Source organism: Lissotriton helveticus, chromosome 7, assembly GCF_964261635.1.
Source record: "Lissotriton helveticus chromosome 7, aLisHel1.1, whole genome shotgun sequence".
Taxonomy (NCBI): Eukaryota; Metazoa; Chordata; class Amphibia; order Caudata; family Salamandridae; genus Lissotriton; species Lissotriton helveticus.
Window position 1 is genome coordinate 227,460,033 of NC_136068.1, and position 26,832 is coordinate 227,486,864.

General features: G+C 48.1%; 1 protein-coding gene across 2 annotated transcripts in view; it reads right to left on the reverse strand.

The window, feature by feature from the left end:
* CASS4 (Cas scaffold protein family member 4) overlaps positions 1-26,832 on the reverse strand; it is a 289,095-nt gene that overhangs the window by 112,623 nt on the left and 149,640 nt on the right. The window contains exon 1 of one of the 2 annotated variants that reach the window (XM_078652003.1): positions 25,906-26,091. The exons of the other annotated variant lie outside the window; for it this stretch is intronic. Coding sequence (XP_078508129.1) covers positions 25,906-25,917 — 12 coding nt within the window. The 5' untranslated portion in view covers positions 25,918-26,091. Of the gene's footprint in view, positions 1-25,905; positions 26,092-26,832 lie in introns of those variants that run through there. 2 annotated transcript variants of the gene reach the window in all.

A 26,832-nucleotide genomic window follows, 5' to 3' on the forward strand; every position in this document is an offset into this window, starting at 1 on the left:
ATTCCTTTGAGGTCTGGTGAAGGAGGGGCTGCTTTCCTCTTTAGACACAGACAGACAGAGAGTGCAGTGGATCAGGATAGATGCTAAACTTTAAGTTCATGTTTTGACTAATTAATTAGGTCTAAAAGATGTATTTGTCTTATGCATTTATTTCTCTTAATGGGAGATTTTTTGCCAACTATTTAATTATTGATTAGCTTTGCAAGACTATTTTTCTTAGAAACTCTTTAAGAATTGTGACTGAAATTTTGCGCCACATTTTCATAACTACATGTAATGCTTATGTAATGTGTTCTGTATTATTGATATTTTTCCTGTTTTCCAAAATTCTGTAACCTAATTGATATTTTACTAATGAATAAAGGGTCAGAGAAAAATTAACTTTTTGACTAGAAAATAAAACCCTTTAAAATAATCAACAACTCTCTTTATTGGCTTACGGAGGGGCGTGGCTTGGGCGCCGACTCTGATGGCGGCGTGAGCCCGGAGCTCCGTCCAGGATCCCGTAATTCTCCTGATGATCCCTGCACCGGAGCAGGCGCAACGACCGGAGAGTTCACCCCCCGCACCGGACTCGCGGAGGCGAATGCTGCGGGACCGGCGGAGATCCTGAGGTGACGGGGAAAGCCGGCGCGGAGCCCCTGCGAGATCGCGACTCAGCGCCTAAGATGGCGGCGGCGACCCCGAGGCTGCGGTGACGGAGGTCGGCGAAGCTACCTGGAGGTGCTGCGGGGGGAGCGGCTGCCGGCGGACGCCCAACGGGACAGCGACCTGCCGGCACAGGGGAGGCAGGCGACATCCGCGCTGAGGGGAGCGCTCGCCGGGTGGCCCTTCCCCCACTGCTGCGCAGGTCCGAGAAGTGGGCTGCCCTTCAAGGTCGGGGCCATTGCTGGCGATTACCGAGAGGGGGAGGGGGCGGCCAGCCCGGGGGCTGCCGAATGTTGGTGCGCTGCAGTGAACCCCTATGCCCATCGGTGCACTGATGGGCAGAACTGTGTCGGAGTCCATGGTGGTCACAGCTGTGTAGACAAGGATTGCTGCCAGGAGCCATATGTGCGGGTTTCGGACGGCCGCTGCCTCTGCCCAGCCTCCAATGTAGCGTGCCGCGACCAGCCCTCCTCCATTGTGTGTCGGTGCATGAGCGTCACGGCAGACCGGAGTGTGCCGTCTGACATCTTCCAAATCCAGGTGACCAGTGTGCATCCAGGGGACTACAATTGCTGAGGTGGCCCGGCTGCCTGGTGGGAGACCCCGGGCTGCGCCTGACCTTTGGCTGGGCCTGGGAAGCTGCGGGCAGAGCTGCGGGCAAGCAGTGGGGCGGCCCTAATAGGGATTGGGAACACGACCGGAGAGAACGACGGAGGCCGCTGCATCGGGACGCTGGGGGCTCTCCCAGGGCCTGACCCGGTGGATTGCTTTGAGGGGTCCGCAGAGGTGGCGAGCTTGGGGGCCCACTCCTTTTCTACAATTTTGGGCCCCTGGTGTGGGCTGGCAATGAGACGCCGAGTGGTGGAGGGCGGCCCGCTTGCGCAGGGGCACAGTGGGTTGCGACCCCACATGGCTGTATCGCTGAGGTCTGCGGGAAGCGCAGGGCTGTGCTGATCCTGGGAACACTCATGGACACTGCTCCTTATTTGTCACCGGTGGTGCTTCCTTACGCCGGATGGCCCTCGGTGGCGTGCAGCGAACCTGCCCAGGATATAGGTGCTGTGCTTCCCTAGGGCGATAGTCTGACCTGCGGATTGAGGACTGTAGCGGTCCAGCTCCCCATCGAGTGCTGTGTCGGACATTTGGGGGTTCTATCAGATGGCGGATGTGGATGGCAATATGGCGGCTGGAAGGAGCCAGGGCGCGACGGCTGGGCAGGACGGGGCGGACGCCCGGCAGGAATGCCCGGATACCTCAGCGCAGGAACGCAGGTTGAATGCTCGCCTGGATGGCATATTGGAGGCGATTACTGCGACCAAAGAATCATTGCACCAGGACATAGGCCAGGTGGCTACGGGGCTGGGTCTCCTGAGGGCGGATCACGCCAAACTGTCTGATAGGGTGAAAGACAATGAATCGCTTCTTCAGGAGCTTAAGCCTGCGGTGGTCACCGTGGAACATAAACTTTCTGATGTCCTGGCCCGACTGGCGACGCTGGAGAAACGTGCGGAGGACTCCGAAGGACGCAACCGCCGGAACAACGTAAGGGTGGTGGGCCTGCCGGAAAAGATTGAAGGGGACGATGCGGTGCGGTACGTGGAGGACTGGTTCAGATCCACGGTTGCTCCTGAAGGCTTGTCCCCGTTCTTTTCTGTTGAGAGGGCGCATAGGGTCCCGTCTCGTCCTCCCACGCAGGGCTGTCCCCCCCGACCACTGATAGCCAGGCTTCTGCACTTCAGGGACAGGGACCTGTTGATACAGAGGGCGAGGTCGGCGGGACCCTTCCAGGTGGACAATAGCCGAGTGACTATCTTCCCGGATTACACCCAGGAAGTTCAAAGGAATAGAGCGACCTTCCTTGCGGTCAAGAAAGAGCTTCGGGAGGAGGGTATTCAATACTCGCTGCTGTTTCCGGCCCGGTTGAGAGTGATCCTGGATGGTCAGACTCAATTTTTCCACACCCCTGATGAGGCTTGGTCATGGCTGGAAAGGTATAGGATGGGGACTGACCGCCAACACAAGGTTGGGACGGAGAGGAAGAAGCCGACGCAGGTCCGTAAGTCTCAAAGGATCCGCAAACGCGACAGGCTAAAGCAGGCGCTGAAGGAGGAAGCGCTGGCAGCGGAACGGAGGGGAGCGTTGGCTGCCACGGCGACGATGACGGGCTCGCTGCACCGGGAGTTGGAGGAGGACTCGGAATCGGAAAGCGGAGGCCGTAAATCAGGTGGAGAACTTTCCGAGGCGGACAGCTCTGTGGGACCATCGGTCACGCCGCAAACGGCGGATGGGCTGTTTAATGCATAAGTGTGGGGGTGCGCTGAAGGCTCTTCGGTGGTGAACATTTGTCCAATTGGTCAGCGTTTAGCAGGTACTCTGTTGTAATTTTTGCATGGGGTCGTGGGCGTGGAGGGTGGGTTGGCCTGCCGCGGGTTGGTGTTGAGTTACCCCCCTAATGCCCTTACGGCTTCTGTGGCGGCTGCCACAGATTAGTGAACTGTGTGTATTGTTGTGGGTTTGGATGGGGGCTGAAGCGCCGTTGTTAGGTCCTGTCCTGGGGAGTGGGGTTGGGGTAGTTTGTTGGGGTGTTGGGGGGGGTGGGTGTGGCTGCAATGATGTGCTGGGTTGGTTGATGCGGGTGGAGGGGAGGAGAGACAGCAGCGATGGGGTCGTTACCTGATGTGAAGTGCTTAACATGGAATGTTCGGGGACTCAGGACAATGTCTAAGAGATACAAAGTGCATGCTTATTTAGTGAGGCGGGGTGTTCAAATTGCAATGTTACAGGAGACTCACTTAACCAACCTTGAATGTGATGCTTTGCAGAAAAGGTGGCGGGGCCAAGTGTTTGGAACCTCTTATTCGGCGTTTGCGAGGGGGGTGCTAATATGGGTCAGGGCGGGGGTCCCATTCCAGGTCACAGATCGGGTGGTGGATCCCGGAGGTCGTTATGTGGCGGTGAGAGGGAGGCTGTATGGTTCTGAGGTGGTGTTATGTAGTGTTTATGCCCCTAATGTTGAACAGGCCCGTTATTTTGATGTCCTCTCGGGCTCCTTGGCCCAATTTCTGACGTGCCCCATTGTTCTGGGGGGGGACTTTAACTCCATCACAGATATAGAGTGGGATAGGTCCCACCCGCCGCTAGCGGAATCCCCGGTGCGTAAGCTGTCGGAACGCAGAAGGGACTGGCAGAACAGGTGGGGATTGCTGGATGTGTGGAGGATGCAACATCCTACTGATAGGGACTATTCCTTCCATTCGGGGCTGCACGATCTGCATGTCAGAATTGATTCTATATTGTGTGACGCCCGCATGGCGGCCATGGTCACCCATACTGAGTATTTGGCAAGAACCATCTCGGACCATAATCCTCTGCTGATAGCGATCAGATGGCAGAGAGCGAGGTCTGAGATCCCTACCTGGAGATTACGACCGGACACTTTGGAGGACCTGGTGTTTGGTGAAACGGTTAGACAGGGCTTAACGCTGTATTTTGATGAGAATGAGGGCTCGACTGCTACGAGATCGCTGGAATGGGATGCAATGAAGGTGGTGGTGCGAGGTGTGTGTATGGGCAGCTTCTCGAATGTAAGGACGTCCGTTCTGGCGGATTTGGGGAAAGCGGAATGTGTGTTGAGAGACATTGAGAGGGATAGGCCGGAACGACCTGATTTGCAGGACCGACTGTTGGAGGCGAAGGAAGTGGTGGCGAGGGAAACGGAAAGATTGCGATGTTATGACTATAAGCTATACCTCATAAAGGTCCATGCGGAGCGGGATAAGGTGGGCACGTTGTTGGCAAAGCTTGCTGACCCAGTGCCGAGGAGTGGCCCGATTATGTGCATCAGAACCGAAACGGGGGAGGTGGTCCATTCACCGAAGGCCATTTTACAGCGTTTTCAGCGGTATTACACGGGCCTATATGATACTCGGTTGGAGGCGGGTCCCTCGGCTGTCAGTGATTATTTACACGAGATACAGCTCCCAAGGTTAGACGAGGAGCCGGCGAAGGATCTGGGGGGTCCGATCACTCTTATGGAAATCCGAGGGGCTATTAAACAGATGGCCAGGAACAAGACACCTGGGGTGGATGGGCTACCTGTTGAGTTTTATGCACAATACGTGGATGTACTGGCGCCCAAATTGGTGGCGGTGTACTCGGAGGCGATGGCACTGGGGCGCCTCCCCGTTTCCATGAGAGAGGCGCTAGTGATCCCGCTTCTGAAACCGGGTAAGGATGCACTGGAGGTGACGTCCTACAGGCCACTGTCCATGCTGACGGTTGACTACAAAATCTTGAGTCGTATATTGGCTACCCGACTGCTCCCGCATATGACCATGTTGGTGCACGGTGACCAAGCAGGGTTTATCCCTACTAGGAACACCGCCATTAACACTCGCAGGCTGATCGGTATACTGCAGGATGCCCTGGGCTCGGACGGCGCGTCGGCTGTTCTGTCAGTGGATATTGAGAAAGCCTTCGACAGCCTTGAGTGGTGTTACCTGGATGCGGTGCTGGAGAGGTTCGGACTCGGTGAGGGGTTTGTGGGCTGGACGAAGGTACTGTACTCGTCGGCCACGGCCAGGGTGCGAGTGGGGCCACTTATATCGTCTGCTTATCCGGTGCGTAGAGGGACTAGACAAGGCTGTTCGCTCTCTCCCCTTCTGTTCGCTCTTGCGATGGAACCGTTGGCGGCACAGGCCAGAACCGGGGACTCCTTTCTTGGCATCCGCTGCGGCGAGAGTACTCACTATATTTCCTTATATGCCGACGACCTGTTACTTTACTTGGAGGACACGGAGGTGGCCCTGCGTGGGGCCATGAGACTGCTCTCTTCCTTTGGCGGATTGTCAGGGCTCAAAGTGAATTGGGGTAAGACCTGTGTTTTCCCGCTGCGAGCGGAGGCTCAGCGCCCTGCTCTTGCGGAGAACGTGGTATGGGAGGGTAGGTGCTTTACGTACCTGGGAGTCCGGATCTACCATGATGCGGAGAGCCTACTGGAGGGGAATGTGGGGCGGTGTATCAGGGGATTGCGCGGCTGCATGTCCTTTTGGGCTACTCTCCCTTTGTCGGTGCAGGGACGGGTAGCGCTGTTGAAAATGGTGGCACTCCCTCGACTGCTGTATTACTTCAGGACATTGCCTATCTGGATCCCGCAGCGGGTTTTTCGGGAACTGCGCTCATTGGTTATTGAGTTCCTATGGGGACGGGGTAGGCGCAGGGTGGCGTTGCACACCATGACTCGGCCCAAACTTGAGGGGGGGATGGCAGTGCCGGATTTTGAATTATATTATCTGGCAGCCCAACTCCAGATTTTGACGCAGAATGTGGCTAGGGAGTTTAGGGGTCCTGATAGGGTCCGGGGGATGGGTATCCAGAGACACGTCCTCTCTTATATTGTTATGCAACAGCGGTTGGCATTGCGGGGGCTTACCTTGGAGGAAAAAACCCTCCGACTCTGTTGGAATAGGAGCCTGAGGCGGGCACGGGCGGTGCGGCCGTATGCCCCGGAGATTCCCATTGGGATGCTGACGGCTCTGCCACATGGGGGTGATTGGTCTCCGCTGGCGGTGTGGGAAGAGCTGGGGCTACAGGTGGTGGGTGATCTGTTTGTGGAGGGGATGTTGGCCCCGTTTGCGGTGATCCGGGAGCAGTTTGGTCTCCCAGATGGGGATTTTCTCCTACACGCGGCGGTTACTACGGCAATACGGCAGCATTGGAGGGGGGGACTGATGGAGCCGAGCACGACCATGGCCTGCCAGTATGTGGTGATGGCTGCGGGTACAATCAAGGCAGTGACCTGTCTCCAGTCCCGGATGTTGAACGAAGGGCTGGAACCACTTGCGGTGTTGAAAGCTAAATGGGAGGACGATGTGGGCAAGCCTATTCCGGATACCGAGTGGGGCCACATTCTGGCTCGGACATGGAAAGGTAGCAGGAACGCCAGGTTCCAACAAATACATTTCTTCCTTTTGCACAGAGCGTATCTGACCCCGGGGAAGCTCCACCGGCACTTTAAGGTGCGAGACGCGGCATGCCCGAGATGCCTGGCTGAGGAGGTTGAACTGGACCACATGATGTGGGGTTGCCCGAGGTTGGGTACGTATTGGCCCGAGGTGGGCGCCCTTCTGAATGCGGTTACGGATAGGGAAGTGGAATTTGACATGGCGGCTTGCCTCCTGTTGTGGTTTCCCCACACGGCGAAAACGAAAATCACGAGCAAGTTCATTGATTTGGGGCTTATGTTAGCGCAGAGGGAGATCACTTGGCGTTGGAAAACCAAGGAAGGCCCGGCTGTGGGACGTTGGACGAATGAGTTGTTGAAGTGGTCAAGATGCGAGAGTGTATTGAGACTGCGGCAGGCCACGAGACGGGGGACGGAGAAGGGCTTAGAGGCAGCTAGGGCTTGGGAAACGATAGTGCAGGCTTTGGGAGATCACTTAACGGCAGACACAGAAGAGAGACTCTCGGAGGCTGAGTTCCCGGGTAACACGAACATTTGATAGGTATTGCCGACGCACAGATATTTCCGATGCACATCATCGCCACCCACATCAGCAGCAGTTAGAGGGAGGGGGGGGAATAGAGGAGTACGTAGACTACCCTGGTAGAGCAGTGAGGTAGATGGCGCAGTGTTTTCACTGAGTGGATTGACCTGTTGCAGTAGGGGCGGGTTAGGCTCTGTGGATCTACTGAGCTGGGGGGTTGTTCCTGTGATGGGTACGAACCCTCTAGGGGGCTTTTGGGGGGGGGGGGAGTTGTGGTTGAGGTTACAGAAACTGCGGAAACAGGATTGTGTTGTTGACCTACCGTCCCTATGTACCAAGCGGGGAGGCTTCTCTTGCACGCTGAATTTACGCCGCCCTGCCTCCGGGATGTGGGCTGATGGGCTGTGTACTGCTGGGGTTAAATGTGGTATCTTATATGGGGACGGGGCTGGTGGTTGACATTCTCGATGTTTTATCTGTAACTCTGCAATAAAAACATACTTTCAAAAAAAAACTCTCTTTATTGGCTTACAATAATAATTGCATTTTGACTGTTCATCTTTATTTAAATTTCTCCTGATGGTAATACATGGTGTGAAGGGCCCAACACCTTTTGAGCGGTAAAATAGAGGTAGCATGAGGGTTTTGCATTGAGAAACTACCAGAAGAAATTACCGCTCTCCATCAGCGGCTATAGGCCAAAGCGACACATTGTAGTGATACAGCCATTTCTCATAAGGTTCCCTATCTGAGAATCACTTCTGGATCCACAGCATCACTCCATAACCCTCCGCCCTCTGGCTTTCGGAAACACTTCAAGCACAGGGTCGGTGCTCTTGCTTTGGATACGTCCAGTTCACTGTGGTCCGATTTCTCGTTCGTCCTTATGGCAGATGTATTGTTTTGCATTTTTATTTACTAGCCTTTATATTGCTGGCTGTAGAACCAAGAGACCAGCTAATCTTGGCGTCGTCACTTACTCAAAAGCCTGTGATCCTGGGCAAATGATGCTATCTTCCTGAAGAGGTGTGGCGCCGCGGCCAGGGCGACTGACGCTGGAATCTGGGGACCACGGTTCGATCCCCGGCTCCGGCGGCAGGTCAGCCCAGCACCATGTGACTCTGGGCAATAGCTCGCTTAATCTTCCCGACGGCCCCGCAGCGCCTAGAGACCCTTACGGGTGATTGTGCGCTTTACAAATGTGGACTTTACTTTACCCAACTTTCCGTTATTTGCTGAAATTGCAAGCAGACCACTATTAGGTATCAGAAATATGTCAACTGAGGGTTTGCAATTTGTTCTTCTAAAGCTGTGCTTCTAGATTATGTGCCCGAGCTCTGCAAAATTAAGTCGGATATCCTTTTTTGAAGACATGCCTTCTTAAAACAAATGAGTCTCATTTGCTTTTATGTATGGCTGTCATCAGCCGTTAGCCATTATATAATGTGTCCAACGTGCAGACTGCAGCCATCTCATCGCCTGCAGACCTCTGTCCCCGTCCTCCCAGCTCACTTTCAGTTGTTCTCCTGAAGGCCGGAAGCTGTGCCTCACATCTGCGTCCAATTCCAGGAAATGAAACCTACTGCACTTGATAGGAGATAGCTGCCGTATTGGACGTGGCGACCCTCGCGCGCTCCATAGCTGCTGCTGCTGCGCGAGGCCGGGTGGGAGGGAAGCCATCTTGGAAGGCAGAGGGCTCGGCACTTCCGGGCGTAACCACAAACACATCTGCAAGTCACTGCCAGGAGGAACCGCCTTGGAACTAACATAAGAGGGACGTTTGGCGGTAAACAAATGAACCTTGGATGGCAGAGGAGCGCACACGTGTGGGGTTAATGTGCTGCCTGTCGCCCAAGTACATTCATTGCCAATTTCCGAACCACAAAGGACTTGCAGAAAGCCCATTTCCTTTAATTGAATCAACTATAGATGAATGCCGCACGAGAAGGTGTCAAGTGCTTAAGACACCTGCATCGCAGCAGTTCTAAGCACTACACCTCTTGCCCTTTAAGGCCTGCTGATTTCAGGCAAACTGCTCTTATCTGTTAAGTGAATTGAGAGAGAAGGTTTAAGACCTGGCTCACAGGAGTACCCCCCACCCCCATTCTCCACCCCAAACCCACCCGAGATGCAATAGGGAAACATCTGTTCCATGATACCCACCTGGTGGTGGGTATTTTTTATAGGGGCTTACTTTTCATCAGCCTTTCACCCAGAGAAAAAATAGGTAAAGAAGTAAAAAAAGAATGAGGAAGACAAACATCGGAAAACGGTGTGTCAAATAAATAAATAAATAAATAATAAACGATGGAAGAAGCTATGAAAGAGAATCCCCAGCAGGATATAAAGAGGCAGAGGTACAAGGTGGTGCAAGAAAGAGGCATGCGGTAGACAATATTCAGTCTCTGTAGCCCGGATCTCGGTATTTGGCGGTAGAAGTGAGTGAGTTCCTAAGAAAACCTTTGGCCCCGCCATTTGTTTTGTCAAATGAAGCACGGCACACGGGTGTGGAAATGCACACTACCACTAGGAACCCTAGTTTTATCACAGAGTGCGTCGGACTAACTACTTCAACCATGTGGTACAAAAAGCTGCAGGAAAAAAACTGCATGTTCGATCCAGGCGCCGCAAAGGGCCACGTGCGAGTTCCATAATGGAATCAGGCCTCACCCCAGATGGGGATTTGCAGCCCGTGATCTGACACCTATTGATCACCTGTTAGTACGTGCGGGGCCGCTCAGCCTGACCCGGAGGGGCAGGAGAGAGATCCAATCAACGTCCACTAATGGGATTGCTGCCTGGTGCATTAGAGGCTGTCGGAGTCTTTCTCCTCACAGCCCTGTCAACGCGCATTTGCTCATAACCCCATCATTTGTCAGCGCCCACAGAAGGCACTTACACCCTTTGTTTGCTTGGCGCGTTAAAAGGCGGAGTAGCGCCTCTCTCCACAAATCTAATGCACTCAGTTATCGGCATCGTCACCTCGGCGTTGAACCCACCAAGCTCTCGCAGAGCCTGCACGGGGCCCTCATAGCAACATTCAAGGGGTCAAGGGTCCCTTTATATACTTTGTTTGGAACTGTTAATCTCGTATTTTCTTTTTATTTCGTGTGAATTAGGTGCCTGTCTGTCAGTGTCTAGACTTCTTTCTGTCAGAATATGGGCAGAGTTTTCTCGACTTGGCTGAGCAGGGATGTTTAGGGCGTGCATGAAGGAGAGTGAAGTGGGACTAGCTCCGATTTTGCAGGAGAGACTTGTCCAGACTTTTATTTTTAGAGTAAGTGTAAATTTACCTGAAAACTACATGGTGCACAAGTTTCCAGAGCAACTGGGTCCTTCCCTCTACAAACCAGTGTAATATGACCATGGTTAGTCCAGCTGTTTCAATTGCAGCAAAGACTACAACTCCCAGAATCCACTGAGCCTTTACATGAACGCCCAGCAGCTAACACCTAGCGCCTTTGGACACGGATGTGTAGTGTAACACTACACTAAGTGGTCAATGATGCTGCATGACGTGGAGGTCCCATTTTCATTTTGGTTAAATCTAGTGTTTGTAGCATGCTTAGCAGAAGGGTTTCCACTGTTGTCCCACTGTTTTGGCGTGGATGTTAGATCCACCCTATAACCCGCCAGAGACATAGCACTGTTTCCCTGGTTCAACAGACAGATGAGAGTGTATCTCCCCGTTCACCCCACCAGCAGAGGTGTCCACGGTGACAGGACATGTACTATTTAAAATTCAAGATCAATGGTTTACCAATTGAAAACACTAATGGGGTCATATGGATCCAAGCACAATAAAAAAGAGGGAACGTTAGTCTTCGGGCCTCATTTATCTTAAGGCCTATGTAAAACTGAAAGCTAGTGGAATTATCAGGCGCTCATCAGCACATTTTGCAAGGAGGCGTCCCTTTACGTTGTGTCACAGGCCACTAGGGCCTATATTAAATGTAACTGTCAGTATTGCTTATAAGAACAAGCACTGGCAAAGCCAATAGGTCTGGCCTTTGCAGGAATGCAATGTATTTATTTATTACAAACTTGCAATGTGCACACAATTGGCAAACATATAAAATAAATAGTAGTGACCAACAGTCCAGACACAACAGCCCTGGCTTTGAAGTGTCCTCCTTTTCAGATGCCTGTGCACATGTGATGAGGCAACATACTGCCACTCTCAGTGCAAGAGAGACAAGGGAAGGCCACTGAACCATTGATACATTTTGTATGTCATGATGGGTGTGAGCAACATGGGAATAACAGTTGAAAAGGTTAGTGGATGAAGCAGACTCACCCAAAGTTCTTGTATATATGCAGATATATATAAGAATTGTTATAATCATATTTAGATCGATCATTAGCCGAGGCGTTCTGATCTTACTAAAATTATATGAATAATATACTTCCCTATGGATGCGGTCAGTCAGCCTTTTTCAGTCATTGGTCTTCTATTATGTAATTCACATTTTTCTTCCGCCCACAACAACATAGAGCATGGGTCAGCCCACCTCAGCCATTTCACTGAGAACAGAATTCTGCCCTTTCAGAAAGAGCAGATCAACATACCAAGTGTTCTTCAGTGCCAAGGGGAACTATTAAATCAATGTATGTTTTTGAAATCAAAAAATGCTTTGGCTTTCAGCTACTTATTTTATTTATTTGAAGAGGTCTCTGTAGCATCCCAGCAAAAAAGTTTCACAAACACCAGGACATAATAATACATGCATTGGCAAAAGCAAAAGACTGGCAGCCAACCAGACCAGTTGGCTTTGCCAGTCCTTGTTTTGAAATCATGACACTCTAACACAGTTAAAGCTGCCGCTCGGCCAGACCTAAAAATATAATTCCAAATCTCTAGTTTCCATCCTCTTTAGGTGTATCTATTGAAACTCCGGAGCACAAAAGAGAATCAGAAAACATGTGGCCCTTGGAAACAGAGAGCACGGTACACTGATGTTGAAATTGGTAAGAGTTCCTGCTGTCAGAGGGAGGACTGAGAGGCTCTCTCACACTCCTCTGATATGCAAACAGTGGTGGGAATCAGGCAGACCTCACTGTTCTTCTCTGGAGGCATTTTGTTGTTTATTTTTCCCATCTCTTCTGTCTGTGTTTTTACCGTTTCCTGTCCTCCCACCTCCTGGCCAGTCTCTTGCACTTCCCAGGACTAATTATGGAAGCCGCGGTGCACCAAAGGCAAGCTCGTCTGTGCCTGTCCTTGTCTGGACTGCGCCCAGTGCCAGGAATCCTGGCTCTTCCACCACCGCCGAACTCTGGATCTGGACACCTCAGCAACCACTGCTGCCGCATATCCCCAAGCACCACCAGAGGACCATTATCCTGCCGACATGGCCGCTTCACCTACAGGACCAAAGCAGAAAGCAACACTGCAAATACGACTGGGCCTACTCAGACATCCTCCTGTGCATCCTACTCAATGCACGATCACTTGGCAAACATGCCATGGAGATTTGGGACACAATCTCTACCCTCACCCTTGAGGTCATCTTTCTCATGGAGACCTGACTAAACCCCACCTCTGCACCAGACATCGCCGTCGCCACTCCTGAGGAATAAAAATAATACACCGGACATATTTAACAAACACAAAGTTGGAATTGCCATAATCTACAAGGGCACCCTCCGATGCACGACCTCATCAGACTACCCAACCCCGATTAAGGAATATCTCAACTTTCAACTGCACACAGACGTAGAAAGCACCATCAGAGGCAACCTTGCCTACAGACCACTAGGACCATGCCCCAGCTTCTGCAATGCCGTCCCAGACCTCATCACCCCGATTGCCATCGACACCAAGCACTACATCTTCCTAAGGGATGTCAACTTCCACCTTGATGACCCTAGCCACACTAAAACAGGCGACTCCTGGATAGCATGAACAATATAGGCCTCAAACAACTGATCACTGACCCTACCCACATCGCAGGACATATCAACCCCGTCTTCACTTCCAGTGACAGAGTCAAATACAGCCACGCCTTACAACTTAACCTGGACCAGACACTACAGCATCCACTTCACCATCTCAAGACCCACCAACACCAGCACCATGACCCCCAGTTCCACACGCAGAGAATGGAAAAGGATATCTGAAGACTAGTGGAACAAAGCTCTCAGCTCCCACTTCCCAAACTTAACAACGACCCAGAACAAGCAGCAAAAAACTTCTCCCGGTAAATCACAGAATGCACCGGCACACTCACCCACACAAAGACATCCAACACTAAAGGGCCAACCCAAAGAGCCAGCTGGTTCACCAAGGAACTGAAATCCATCAAGTGCATCAGCCGGCAACCAGAAAGGAAGTGGCGCTTCAGCAAAAAAACAGAATACCGCCCCACCTTCAAGACCGCTCTCAAACAGTACCACCACCCCCTGAAAGAAACAAAGAAGAATGTCCTAGCAGACCACATTAAAGCCAGCACAAACCACGGCAAGGAACTATTTGCCATTGTGAAGGAATTCTCTAATGCCACTGCTGCTGAGACCAACATCACACCCTCACATAAACTGTGGAACACCCTGGTGGATTTCTTCCACAACAATATCTCGGTCATCTCTGAAAATGTTGAACCCCAACCCTCTGCCGCAGACAGTATCAACCAGCTCAAACCCAAGAACACAAACCCGAACACCTCTGCACCCAATAGACTTCTTCACCACACAAGACACACCTCCATCATGAACTCCGTGCACTCTGGAGCACCTAGGGACTCCTCCCCCACCACATCTTCAACCTTGGAAGCAAGGCAATCAGCGGCAAATTCGGAAAGTTCCTGAACATCTCCATTACATCGGCCTCCTTCCCCGGAGACTAGAAGTGCGCTGAAGTTAGAACCCCCCTGAAAAACCATCTGCCGACCATGAACCTAAGAACTACCGGCCCATCTCTCTGCTCTCATTTCCAGCAAAGGTCCTCGAGAAAGCAAGCAATCAGCTACTCATCCATCACCTAGAGCACCACAACTTCCTGGAACGCTCCCAATCCAGATTTCAAGCCAACCTATCGCACAGAGACAGTCCAGATAGAAGCCACTGACATCAGGGTCCTCCTGGACTGTGGCAAAACAGCAGGCTTCATCCTCCTGGACCTGTCAGCCGCTGTTGATACCATCTCCCATGTGTGTAAGAAAGGAAGGGGGTATCCCCGACTAAAGTTCCTTATTCGGGATAAGTAAATTATTTGGAAAAACGAAAATTAGGAACAAGGATATAAGGTGGACAGTTACTGACATCAGACGGAAATAACTATATGTTGACAATGTGCATTGTACAAAAAGTGTATTTATTTATGTTTTTTTATTTGGTAATCATTAAAAAAAAAGAGTATTTTATACATTTTTGTCTCCTTTGTATTTGTGATATACGATCTACAAATACATACTGTTATACATGTTTGTTCTATATAAATTGCAATACATTACATTACAGTTTATTGTTTGGAGATTTTTGTTGCTATTTAACAAACATTATAGTCTAAAAACATGGCTAAAGATTACTACGCGCGTTTCGGCTATTAGCCTTCATCAGGAAGCCATGATGAGTTTTCCAAATGTACCATAAACTATGGCTGCAGTGTCTTTTAATGTACTGTCGAATAAGTACTATTGATCTTTTATAGCTTCAAGATGTGATTCTTCGCTCTGTATATTGGACCGAATGATTGTCAACTAGTGGTTGGACAGTTAGAGACGGTTTGCCAGCAGAGAAAGAAAAGCTGGGAAACGAGGCACTCAATCCAATGTGGGGGTGCTTCCGGGAGGGTTTACTGTTGCTGTCCCTCTGTATAATGAAAGCTTATGTTGTGTTGTTAAAAGTATCAGAGACCATGGGGATCGGTATTTCAAGAGCAATAAATGCAGATTATCTGTTGGAGTCTGGTTCTCTGGCGTCTCGGCCGGGTCGCCCCTGACCCGGCCGAGACGCCAGAGAACCAGACTCCACCATCGGGAGACATATTGGACCCTCGTATCAGACAACCATGCATAAGGGCCATTAACTGTATCCACGTATTGACTGACAAAACAGATGAATAGACCCCACTATCGGAGTACACGCAGGACCGACTTTGTGCTGTGTCAGGATGCTCCAGAGGCTTTTGGAGTAGATAAGGCCATATTATTTAGTAGAGGTTGGTGAGCCAATAAAAGCTTTAGCCAGAAGCCTGAATCTGGCTCAGCTCGAAGACCTGTTGGTACCTCAAGCCCAAAACTAGCTTATCTTTCATGTGGCATCTGCCTTCCTCCCTCTGTACGGGATGTTGTGGATGTGGTGTCACGACCAGTGCTGCTGACTGTGGAACTTGGGAACCAGGTCCAAGTCTCAGCATTGGCTCAACATCCTGTGATTCTGGGCAAATCCCTTAATTTCTCCATTTCCATAAAAAAATGCATGAGACCTTGTGTAATGTAACTGGTGGTCACAAAAAGCACAACAATACCTTCTGGTCAAGTTTGTGCTGTATTTTAAAAAACTGCAGAAGAATACACTAAGAGGCCAAAACAAATCCTTTACATAGGACAAACAAATAGATACTTGTTTAATGGTGGATTTGTATAAAGTGAAACCACAAAAATTGGACAAATCACAGCTTCCCCACTTAAATTGTGTTATCTTAGGCAAATATTTTATTTCACCTAAACTCTTTTTTTCTTCATTATAGCATATGAAAGCACTTTCAAATATATGAGTTTAGACTACCAGCTATTACTTTTACTTCTCAGTGCAGGACTATAATGTGCCCTATTAATATTGAAGCTTCCACTTATTAAAGATTTTTTATTTTTACTTTGAAAAGCCTAGCATATTTTACATGTTTCTTTTACGATTTACATAACACATATTTTCAGGGTTCGGCATGTGCAGGGGCTTTTAGATCCGAGTCAGACCCTTGGCTCGGCTCTCGTCTGGCTCTCTCTGTTAATTTGATGGCTCGCCCACCTCTACTATGTTGAGTCTGAATTCATCTAAAAAAGCACCAAGAGGCAAATTGAATAGATGCCTTGATGATTTTTCTGTTACGAAAACAACACACTATCAATGAGCAAAATTAGAAAATTTGCATACCCTTAATGATAGGAAGGAAATGCGAAGCAAAACATAAACAAACAAAAAAGAACAGCCACTTTCAAACCAAAGCCAGGAGTAACTGAGCTGTACATATAAGTGAGCCACAGTATAAACAAAACTGCAAGAAACAGACTAATCCAAAAATAAAAGAATGATGAACAGTTCAACCAAGAACCAACTCCCTCCTTCAGAGCTTAGAGGTATATTGAGGGTTTTAAAAAGTGCTCTTCAAACATCAACATACCATAAAACACACACTCTTCCATCTCTACCAGTCCCTCTCCTCTCTGACTCATCCAAACCTTTCTGACTACTTTGGACTCCAAAACATTCTTGCCTCCTCTCATCCAATTCATCCAACGAACAAGCACATATTTCCACCACTACCAATAACATGTTACAGCTTCCCTTTACTAATCCAGCTTAATTAATCCATCCATATTCAGAAAACTGGAGTAAATGTATGAGATCGCAAACATACAAAATGAACACACTTGCCACATCTTATCCTACAAGGGAAAAGGAATCACATATTACTAATCTACTGTTTACATCTAACCGTGCTACTCGCCACAAAGCGCTTCAGCGCGTCAATGAGGAAGTATGTTCTAAATAAGTAAAATTTTAGAAATGAAAAAATAACATAAAAAATCAAAAGAAGGATGACTAGTGTATAGCGAACACCTACAACCTTTCAGAGTTTTTAGATGAAATTATGCTATATGCTAAACAATTCCTCAACTTAGAATAACACTAAAAAAATCAAAAGTAGGTTGAACATTGTAAAGCAATCCACTACCCCTTCAGAGGTTGGAGATGACCCGTGGATAGTATAAAGCATTTGACCATCAATCAACATAAAATAACACCCACAAAATCAAAAGAATGACAAAAAGTGTAAAACAACAATGCAGGTAACACCAAGATAAAAAAATAAACAGTACCTAACAGGAAAAAACAGACTAACATTAAACCCAAACCAGTGATGCCTAGTTCCGAAAGACACTCTTGTCAATAGGAATGTTTTCTTGATCTCTTTTAAAGGGTTAATCTTCGCGAGATACACGCATTCCAATGTATTTACGAGTGAAGGGAAAACAACAATCATCATTTAGTTAATTAAGTTTAAAAAGTGATTTTTTTACACGCCTAGGGGCTCAGGCAGACAAAGGAGCAGGCCAGCCTAGATGTAATCCTTAGTCTGCAGATAAGGACACAGACTGCAGTCCTGGACAAAGAGCCGCCGGAGCACCAGTGTTCGCACACAGGCCTCGAGCACCTGATGAGATAGCAGGACCGCGTGCATCTGCGCGCCCTGGATGACGAGGAGCCGATAAATCCCCCAAGAGTGTCTTTCACAATGTGGATCAGAGGGGGGAGGGGCTCAGAAAAGAAGGATTGCCTCGAGCAGCCAGGCCTAGGGAAGACTGAAGCTGTTAGCCATGAAAAAGTCAGTGGCAGGCCCTGCACCTCAGAGAAACACAAACTAAGAGCCGAATACAGACTTTTTATTTGTTTTTGTTTTTTACAGTTGCTTCGGAACATGTGCCCATGTTGTGTGGCAAATACGGGATCTGGAATCCATTTCAAACATCAGAGTAATATTGTTAATTAACTTATTTTCCAAAAAAGCGCTTCCATACATAGGCTCGGACTTCGCAGCTCTTAAACGAGAGAATCACTATAGTCTATAACCATCTGGAAGAAAGACTGAACCAGCATCACCCATATTCGAACCTGCTGACTTCGGATCCCTGCAACAGATACTGAAACCCACTGAGTTGTTTTGTCCACTAAAAACTGAGCATTCCACTCTAAATAATGAAATCTGGGCCTAAAAAAGATCACCTTCTTCCTAGCTGGTGAGTGACAGAAATTTTACATCTGATTGGCCTTTCTGTCAGCAGATTTTTCTCTCACTACTAGGAAAATATGGCCGCCAGTTTTCAAGGTGACGCCAAAGGGACAAGAGTGGGTTGAAGCAAGCTCTCTCAAGCATCTTACTCGCAGGAACAACATCGTATAACATGATTGACAAAAACGTGAGTTATGGAATGCGCCAGTTGTGCTATTTAAACACTTCAAACCACCTGCCTCATTTGCACGTGAACAATCTCGCTCAGTCAAAGAAAACTTTTCAAAAAGTCAAAATATGAGCAGCTGATGAAATCCAAGCAGGTCACCAGTCAGTTACCCCGAGGGAGGTTAAAATGTGCAACTAACACAGATGAAGCAGCAGAATGTAAACCTGGTCAGCATGTCACTAAAATGGCTGCCTAAAAAAAGCAAAATCACCACGTGAGACTCTCTTGCTAAATGTTTGTCAATAAAAAGCGCCAAACAGGTATTGGCAAACCCAATGTTGTTTGGCAATACTGTGCAGCATCAGCTAAAAAATAAAATAAATAAAAAAATGCAAGAAGTCAATTCCTACGCGCCTTTTTTCTAGATGGGCAAATAAAATAAAAAATAAGAATTTTCATAGTTCAAAATCAATTTACTGGCCGTCCAACACAATTAAAATATTTTTTTTTTTAAAGGGCCTCAGGGATTGGTGTTGGAGGGAGAATCACATGAGGGTGAGAGCTGGAAAACACATGCACTCTCATGGAATGGTTAACCAAAAAGGAAAACGTAGCTCCGTAGGAGTGAGTAGTGGAAGGATACACGTCAGCCAAATCGTTATGCTTCAGGGGATGGACAAACATAAGAAAAGGATTGAAGGCAAAGGCATCAAATAGGAAGCAAGCAAATGAAAGTGACAATAAAGCCAACCAACAGTAAGCAAAGAAGAGGCACTAAGACTACTGTAAATTTTGGCAAACTCATAAAAGATCCTAGGTGAGAGCTACAAAATGTGCTGCTTGCTCATAAGTGAATTTCATTACCTGGTGCACAGGCACTACATTCCGAAAGTATACAATTACATTTATGAATGGTATATGCATCAGAGCTGAGCCCTTGCTCTCTACCCTGACACAGATTATCTACAGAAAGGGTGTGGGATTATATGCACTTAAAAAAGAGAATTACCCACTCACTCGTAACTGTCCCACACGCAGGAAGCATTGACAGTGAAATATATAGGATGCAGCGTTTAGAACCTGGAACCACTATGGTCTGGGCCCTACCTTAATCTGGTGATGTGCCGGCCAATAGCAACTTCCTGTTGCCTCACCTCTTTTGAGAAGCAGGGAGGAGGCAACTGGAGGTGCAAGGTCATGCTAGATGAGCATCATTACCACCCGCTGCGATGGCCAGGAGTATATAGGTGACCATACCCTTGACGTATGCCTTTCTCGGGAGCAGTGCACTGCGGTGTCGGATGCGGTTAATGGTTGTGTGGGTAGTAGTTCATCCCTTCGTCGGACGGGTGGCCTACAGGTTGCAGCTGCTCCGTAAACCCAAGCGGCAGCCCTGCCTGATGTATCCTTCCAGTGGTGCGGGATCGGAAGTCTTCACATTTCACAATTACAACAGCTGATCGAAGTAACCAGGTATAGCGAGGGACTTCAGTTCCCGGACCTCATTATTTTCCACCTTGGAGGTAGTGACTGGGTGAAAATAGGACGCAAGGTCCTCAGGGAGGTGATTTTGAAAGAATTTGCAGTTAGCCAAGGTTTTCCCAGAGGCAGGAATCGCTTGATCCCACATGGTCCCTCGCTGAAATTGGGGTAAGGACATCAGGTCTCGGACAATTAATGTATCTGTGCGATGTCTGAATTACAAGCTGTTGAGGCAGTGCCCCAGCCCGGATCACCTCTGGAACATTCCACATAAACTGCTGAGGGGCGAGGATAGGTTTCATAAGGTTGGTGTTCACCTCTCGGATGCCGGCACAGGTTTGTTCATCGAGGACATTTGGGTGTTTGCCCAGAGAATGTTTTGTGATGGGGAGGGCGAAGGACCTTTTTGCCCTGGTTGCCCTTGTGGAGGAAACATGAATCCTAAAATTCACCCCCCATCAGCAGAGGGGTCCTCAAAAGCAGACTCCCCAGAACAGCACCAAGAGTAGGGTCTAGCTGTCCTGGGGCAACCAGAGGATGTACACACCAGCTTGGGGGCTAGAGCTGCAGCTCCTGGCAACCTCATTGGAGCCTCTTTGGCAGCTTGGTGTTTGGGGCGGTCACTTGTGATGAGGACAGAGAACAGTCAGGCAGGACCACCCTCACTGATGCAGGTGGTTACACCTGTGTGGTCCAATGGCATTTGGGATTGCAAAGGTCTCTGATTTGTTGGTGTTCATGAGTGCAAAAATATTGAACGGTTTAATGTATGATGTTTTTCTTTATCACAATTGTACAATTCTTCACGATGTGTTGCTATTATTTGACCTACATATGTTTCTTACATGAATGCGTTTTCCACATGTCTATTTTGACATGACTGTAATAAAAGCTGTTCCACCAAGTTCACGGTCTCTGTAAGTTCTGTTGGTTCCTTGTTTGGCTTGTGTTGGGGCGCGGGTCATTCTAGGAGTATCTGAGTCCTAATGGCTGAGGAAGTGAGACACATGCATTGTTAATGCCCGACTTGCCGCTGATTTGTGGCCAAGTCAACTGTTTTTTTTTTTAATCAGAGCTACTGGCCTGCCAACATGGTCCAAGTTTACCCATTGGCTATTCAAGCCTCTGGCAAGGAAATGAGAATAGGCACCGGGATGGTGAGTACCTCAGTACAAATATGCACTCTAATTGTTGGTGGAGGGCCCTCTGAACAAACTCTGCAAAGCTTCCTGCATAGAATAGGGAGAAGAGTGGCGTGGAGTTGTTGGTTCGACCATTGAGGCAACACTAGTGACATTGGTTACTCGATTGAAGTAGATGACCTCCGGCAGCTGGAGGCAATCAACATATGGTACTTCTTCTGGTGCCCGGAAATGAATGTCCAGCCCACTGGTGCATTTTGCATGACTGGGCATTGCTTGACCAAGGTTTATAAACTCACATCCATTGGTCCTCGGTCTCTTGATCCTGTCATTGCGCCCTTTGTTTTGACAGAGCTCGTCCTGGTGGCACCCCACTGTTGGTTCTTTCATCCTCAATCGAAGGATGTCGCCAACTCTATACATCCTTCCAAAAGGGTAAGGGAAAGGACTGTCTACTCTACAAGACCACCCTAGAACATTTTGTTTTCGGCATGCAGTATTTCTACTTCTGCATCAAATAGATTATTTCCAAGGAAATCCTAAGGGTTCTGAAATTCCCACCGGAAACAATAATTGGAATCCCGTGCCGCTAGGATACCTTAGTTTTGGCGCAATGGTAAAGAAGTGGAAACAGTTACACGTGGTGAAGTCTACAATGATGGATCGAAGACAATGCTAATGGATGGCTAACTCTTTAATCAATGTGAATTGATCATATGAGAAATCTCATGGCTGGACGATCCAAACAAATGGTTCTGGTGCACCTCGGAGTGAGGTCACAACCACAGAAGTGTGTGTTGACCTGGCATTGTCCTTCCCTGCACCCGCTTCAAGCCTTGGGTTCCAATAACAAAGTATGTGATTATTCACAATCACAATTAGTCAACACTGGACAGTGGGAGATGACATGGGCAACTGAAGACCCAAGCACTACATACCTAAGATATTGACTCACACTCCAACTAACTTGAGATCCATGAAGCAAGCTCACACATGCCACAGGACACAATTGCCCATGGGCAGCACTAGACACTGGAGGAAAAGTTCAACCATCATCGTACATTGCTCACGCTCAACCCTATTATGTGGAAGCTTGCCTCGCTCTTTCCCTACTGAGCACCCAGTGGTCAGATAATCCAAATCCTGAAGATGGAACTCATCCCACTTACCTGGGTTAAGTGGAAGTCTGCAATACCCTAACACTGACTTCCTACACAGTTCCCTCATTGGAAGAAACATGAAACTTACAGACCTCGCTCTTAACCCCAAGGCTCCCAAGAGGACAAGGTATTGGCAACTCTACCATCAATAAGAACTTTGTATCATAAGCATGGCCACTGGAATTATGTGGCAATGGAAGATCTAATTATTGAATTATTTGGCAAGAAAAGGCAAACTATGTAGCATAATGCAGCGCATTGTGTGGCTGTGTATAGCTACTTTATCATTTGGACATATATTAACATGACATAGGCAAGTGTTGTAACTTATTACCACCAGTTAAACACATGAATACAGACATCAGCAAGTGAAAGGTGACCAGTTAACTGACCAGTACCAAGTCTGGTGTTTTTTTAGTTAGTTTCAATTCCTTGCAGCTTGATATAGGTTTTGTTGAAATCTGCAGTTTATGGACTTTGTCGCGGATTATGCGCTAAACACAGTAAATTACTAATTATACAGACACATATCAGAAATGCAGTCATTGCTAGACATTAGGCCTCAGGCTGTGCTGGGTCAATGGAATTATGCGGCAAGGAAGGACCAAATTGAGCGACTGTAGGGGCTAAACGATGCAGCAAGAAAAGGCAAGTCATGCGACCAAATGTGGTACATTTTGTGGTAGAACTACTTCATAATGTTGTCATTTTTTCACGTGTTGACACTTTCTGGGCAAACATTTTATCTCATTAGTATCAGTGTAACATCCAAATACAATAATAAGCAACTAACAGATAACTAGACAACCTGTGCAAGGGGCCTTCCATTGCACGGCAACACAGGTCGCAGCACTTTTAGTAACGTTTGGTTTGTTTCAGCAAGAAACAATTAATTGATAAAAATCTAGAGATGATACAGCAGGTGAGGGATTAGGTGGCAAAGATACCAAATCTATATTTATGCAGAAAATGCCACAGCTGCTGAATCGCATAATTCCAAAGGTCCTGCTCCGCTGTAGCCAGTATCATCCATCAGTCTAGCTTGGAACCTTATCCAAGCGGACATTGCAGTTGCAAATGGTTTTCCCTGAAGGCAACTGGTGGTAAATCGTTTTTTTGTACCATCTGCTGAACTGAATTACTATGTAGGATCGGCATTGTTTCTTTGAGTGTAACTGTGCCTGTTTAGTTCAGTGGGAGTTCTTACTTGGGTATCAGAACGTCTTTTGTTTTTTTTCGGATGTTCATGCATAGTCCAAAAACGCATTTGCCAAATATCCTGTAAAAACCATTTGTAAATGGCTAACTGGAATTTCGTTGAAAGACCTCAGTAGTTGGATATTACCCAGATAAAGAAACATTGTAGACTTGGATTATATACAACTGCTCCTAAATGAAGACAATAGTGACAAAAGAAAGTGGTTCTCCCCAAGCACACCTCTTTTCTATCAAATATGTCACAACGAACGCTTTCCAGCATAATATTAATTTCGGTAGGTTTGTTTTATTTCATGCACTGAATACTAGGCAAAGCAGGAGACGCTTCCTGGAATTAATGCATTCTTCTGGCCAAATGGCATTTCACTCTCTAAGAAAATGTAAACAAAGCTTCACAGTCTCATTATAAAATGGACTCGGGTGGTTTGGACGCTTCACAGGGCCTCTCCTTCACTTTTTGCAAACGTTTTATGGAAAGATTCCTGTTGGGAAGAAGCGCCTGGGATGTTTGTGGTCATTTTCCTTTTAAATTAAAAAAAAACTGGTTCCCAGCTGTTAGTGTTTTGTGTTTCCTGTTAGAAGTGCAGGGGGTGGGCCTCCCAAGTGGTGACGTCATGGAGTCCAAAACTGACAGCTGAGCAGAGGCCTGGTTCTAGGGAAAATTCCGAAGGGGTGCCAGAGCTCTGCTGCCTGAGTGTTATATGGGACAGGGTGTTGTGCAACTTTCTAGGGGAATCAGATATTATGGGTCATAAAATATTAAGTATGGTTTCTCTAAAAATACTACCTCATCTGTGTTTACTATGCCAAAAACTGGGAGGTGAAGACAAGATAAATCAGTCTAGCATGAAAGTTATGGATTGGATTGAGGCCTGGGTACTAAGTCAACTTGATAGCTTATCTGCAGCGAAATTGTGAGCATTTTGCAGTGAATAATTGATTCTTTCTGAGGTAAATAAAATGAGTAACACTGAGTTAGGCAATTGTGCTGCCTGATATACACAGCACTACCAGGGCTGGACTGACCAGCCAGTGGCTGCAAGCCAGGGCAGTGTTTTGAACGGCAGCATAAGTTACCGTCACCCCCCCCCCCCCAAACCTCACCACCCCTCCCCCACTTCCGTATTAAGAACAAATGGAAGCTTGATGCTTCCCAGGAGAGCTTGAACTAATATTTGAGCTGATTTCAAATACATTTACAGGCCATAATTAAACAAATGATTGGGCTCTTAAGAGCCTCCACTTTTTGGCAGACACTTGAAACCAGCTGCAGGGGCATTTCAGTGATTCGCCCAAGATCACACAATGTGGTGAGGTGAGCACAGGATCAGACTTCCAATTCAGTGGTTAGTTACCTGTTTAAGTGTGTTGTCATTGATACTCTGCACAATGCTCCTCAAAACAACAATTACTAATGACTGCCAGGAAGCTCACCTGGTTGACTTTAGTGAGGAATGACATGTAACCCAAATCTAATTTTATCGACCTTGCTAGGTTGAGCAATTGAATTTGCCCTGAAATGTTGGAACCTTTTACAAGCAGATTACATTAAAAAAATAGCATGTACACTCTCGGCAGTGCCACTAAACCCACTGAGCTATCCCTGCGCCATAAACTTCACATACGTTCTAAACTTCACTTTTTTGCACCGGATTCCTGTCTCGCTAGTTTCAGTACCCTCTTTTCATCTATTTGCTGATTTATAGAAGTACCAATAAAAGCATGTTTTCTAAGAATTCTTACAGAACTCCAGAAGAGAAAGACATTAATTCTGAAACTGGCAGGGGGGAACATCCTGTATTTCAAGGCAGGGAAACAACACAACTTAGTAGCAGCCTTGGCAACACAATACAAAGCCCCCATTTGTGAGTGGAAATGAGGAAGGTGCCCTGGCATCGCAGAGTAAGTACTGCCCTTCCGCAAAGTGCTGCAGCGCCTCGCAAAGCGAAGTTAGCGCTATACACATTTCCATAGCATGCAATGAAATGTTGCCCCTTACTTCACAGGCATACCTGCTACACCTACACGCCGCCAACAGACACACGTCACAGACCTGTTCAATTCGCATCCCTCTGAATCAGTCCGTGCTGATAACGTTAGTCTGAGAAATTAGCACTTTGAGAACCCTCTGCCTTGAGAGATGCACTTAATGCAATTTGAAAGCGAAATGTGTTGCTTCAAATGTCCCATGAATATTTCGCCTGCATTTTAAAGGTGACGTTGTAATTAATGATTAAAGTTGGGTCGATGCCGAAATAACCCAGGTAGAATGAAACTGCGCGCTCCAGCCAGAGTAGGGAAAATATTCCTACGTGGAAAACTAATTCAGTCTGATTAAACTGAAAACATAAAATAATAATACTTAAAAATTAAAATACACACATCGTTAATGGATGGCTGCTGGAGCGTCCCCCTTTGTGCAACACATCTGAGAAAGCTATACACTGACGTGCACATTGTTGTAGAACTCTGAGCAACGAACTGCTTCTTGGCACTAAACAGCTTGCACAACATAAGTAACTTTCAATTCCACACTATATCAATACAGTCGAAGGTGTAGCGCTATGGTGCGACTGAAAAGCGGGATGGGCGCTATATATATTAACACCAACAGAAATAAATGGTAATAATAAATGCTGCACCATGTACTCACATTGACCTTCATGTTGCTGCCTTGTGGGTGCTTATTCCATAGTCCGGGGGACGCAATGGCTGCAGAAGACCCCACACAACACCTAAAATCCCCGTCAAGTTTCTGGGAGCCCTCCTCGGAGCTGGCAGGCAGCCTGGAGGTGACCTGGGTGGACGGGACACTCCCCCTTTCCCTCCTCTGAGCTCCGGAGCGCGCACTGTAGGGGTTTGTGAATGAAAGGACCTAATGGCACTATAAATCCTCGCCGGCCTCCCCATTGGCTGCCGCTATCTATATGCAAATGAAGGGCGGGGCTTGCCACATATGGCTCTTAGAAGCTCCCTGATGGGGAGCCTGTGGAGGGTGGGAGGGGGGGGGTAGGTATCTCCCCCTCTGTTGTCATCACAAGCCGAGTGCATTTGGGGGGCAGGAGCAGCCGCGCTTATTTCACCGGATGTCGTCGCCAAACGTGTCCCACTCGCCGCCTAAGTGTGTATGTGCACGAGTGTGACTTTCAGCGCCCCTTTGTCCTCATCCTGCCCATAATTCACCCCCCACACACACCCACTTGCAAGTGTGCATGACGTCTCTGCAGGAACCCGGGAGCTGCAAAGGCCTCTGCTGGGGGTGATGTGCGGGGGGCGCGGGGAACAGAGTCAATAGACCTCCACCAGGGGGGCAGGCAGCGCTGAGCTCTGCTATTCAGATTTACCATCTGCTCTGCAAGAGGCCTGGCCCGGCCCCAGCCCCTTTGAGATGGGTTGAATTATGTGGCAGGCACGTTTCCACACGCTTCTCCGTGCAGAAGGTATCCCTCGCCCCCCAATTCCCTGGGGGGAGGGTGGGGGGTTAATTGACTCACCTTACCCAAAACCCACCCCTAATTTTAAGGGTCAGAAAGATGAGGATGCAAATTAATAAGTCCTTATGGAAACCTGCCTGGATGTA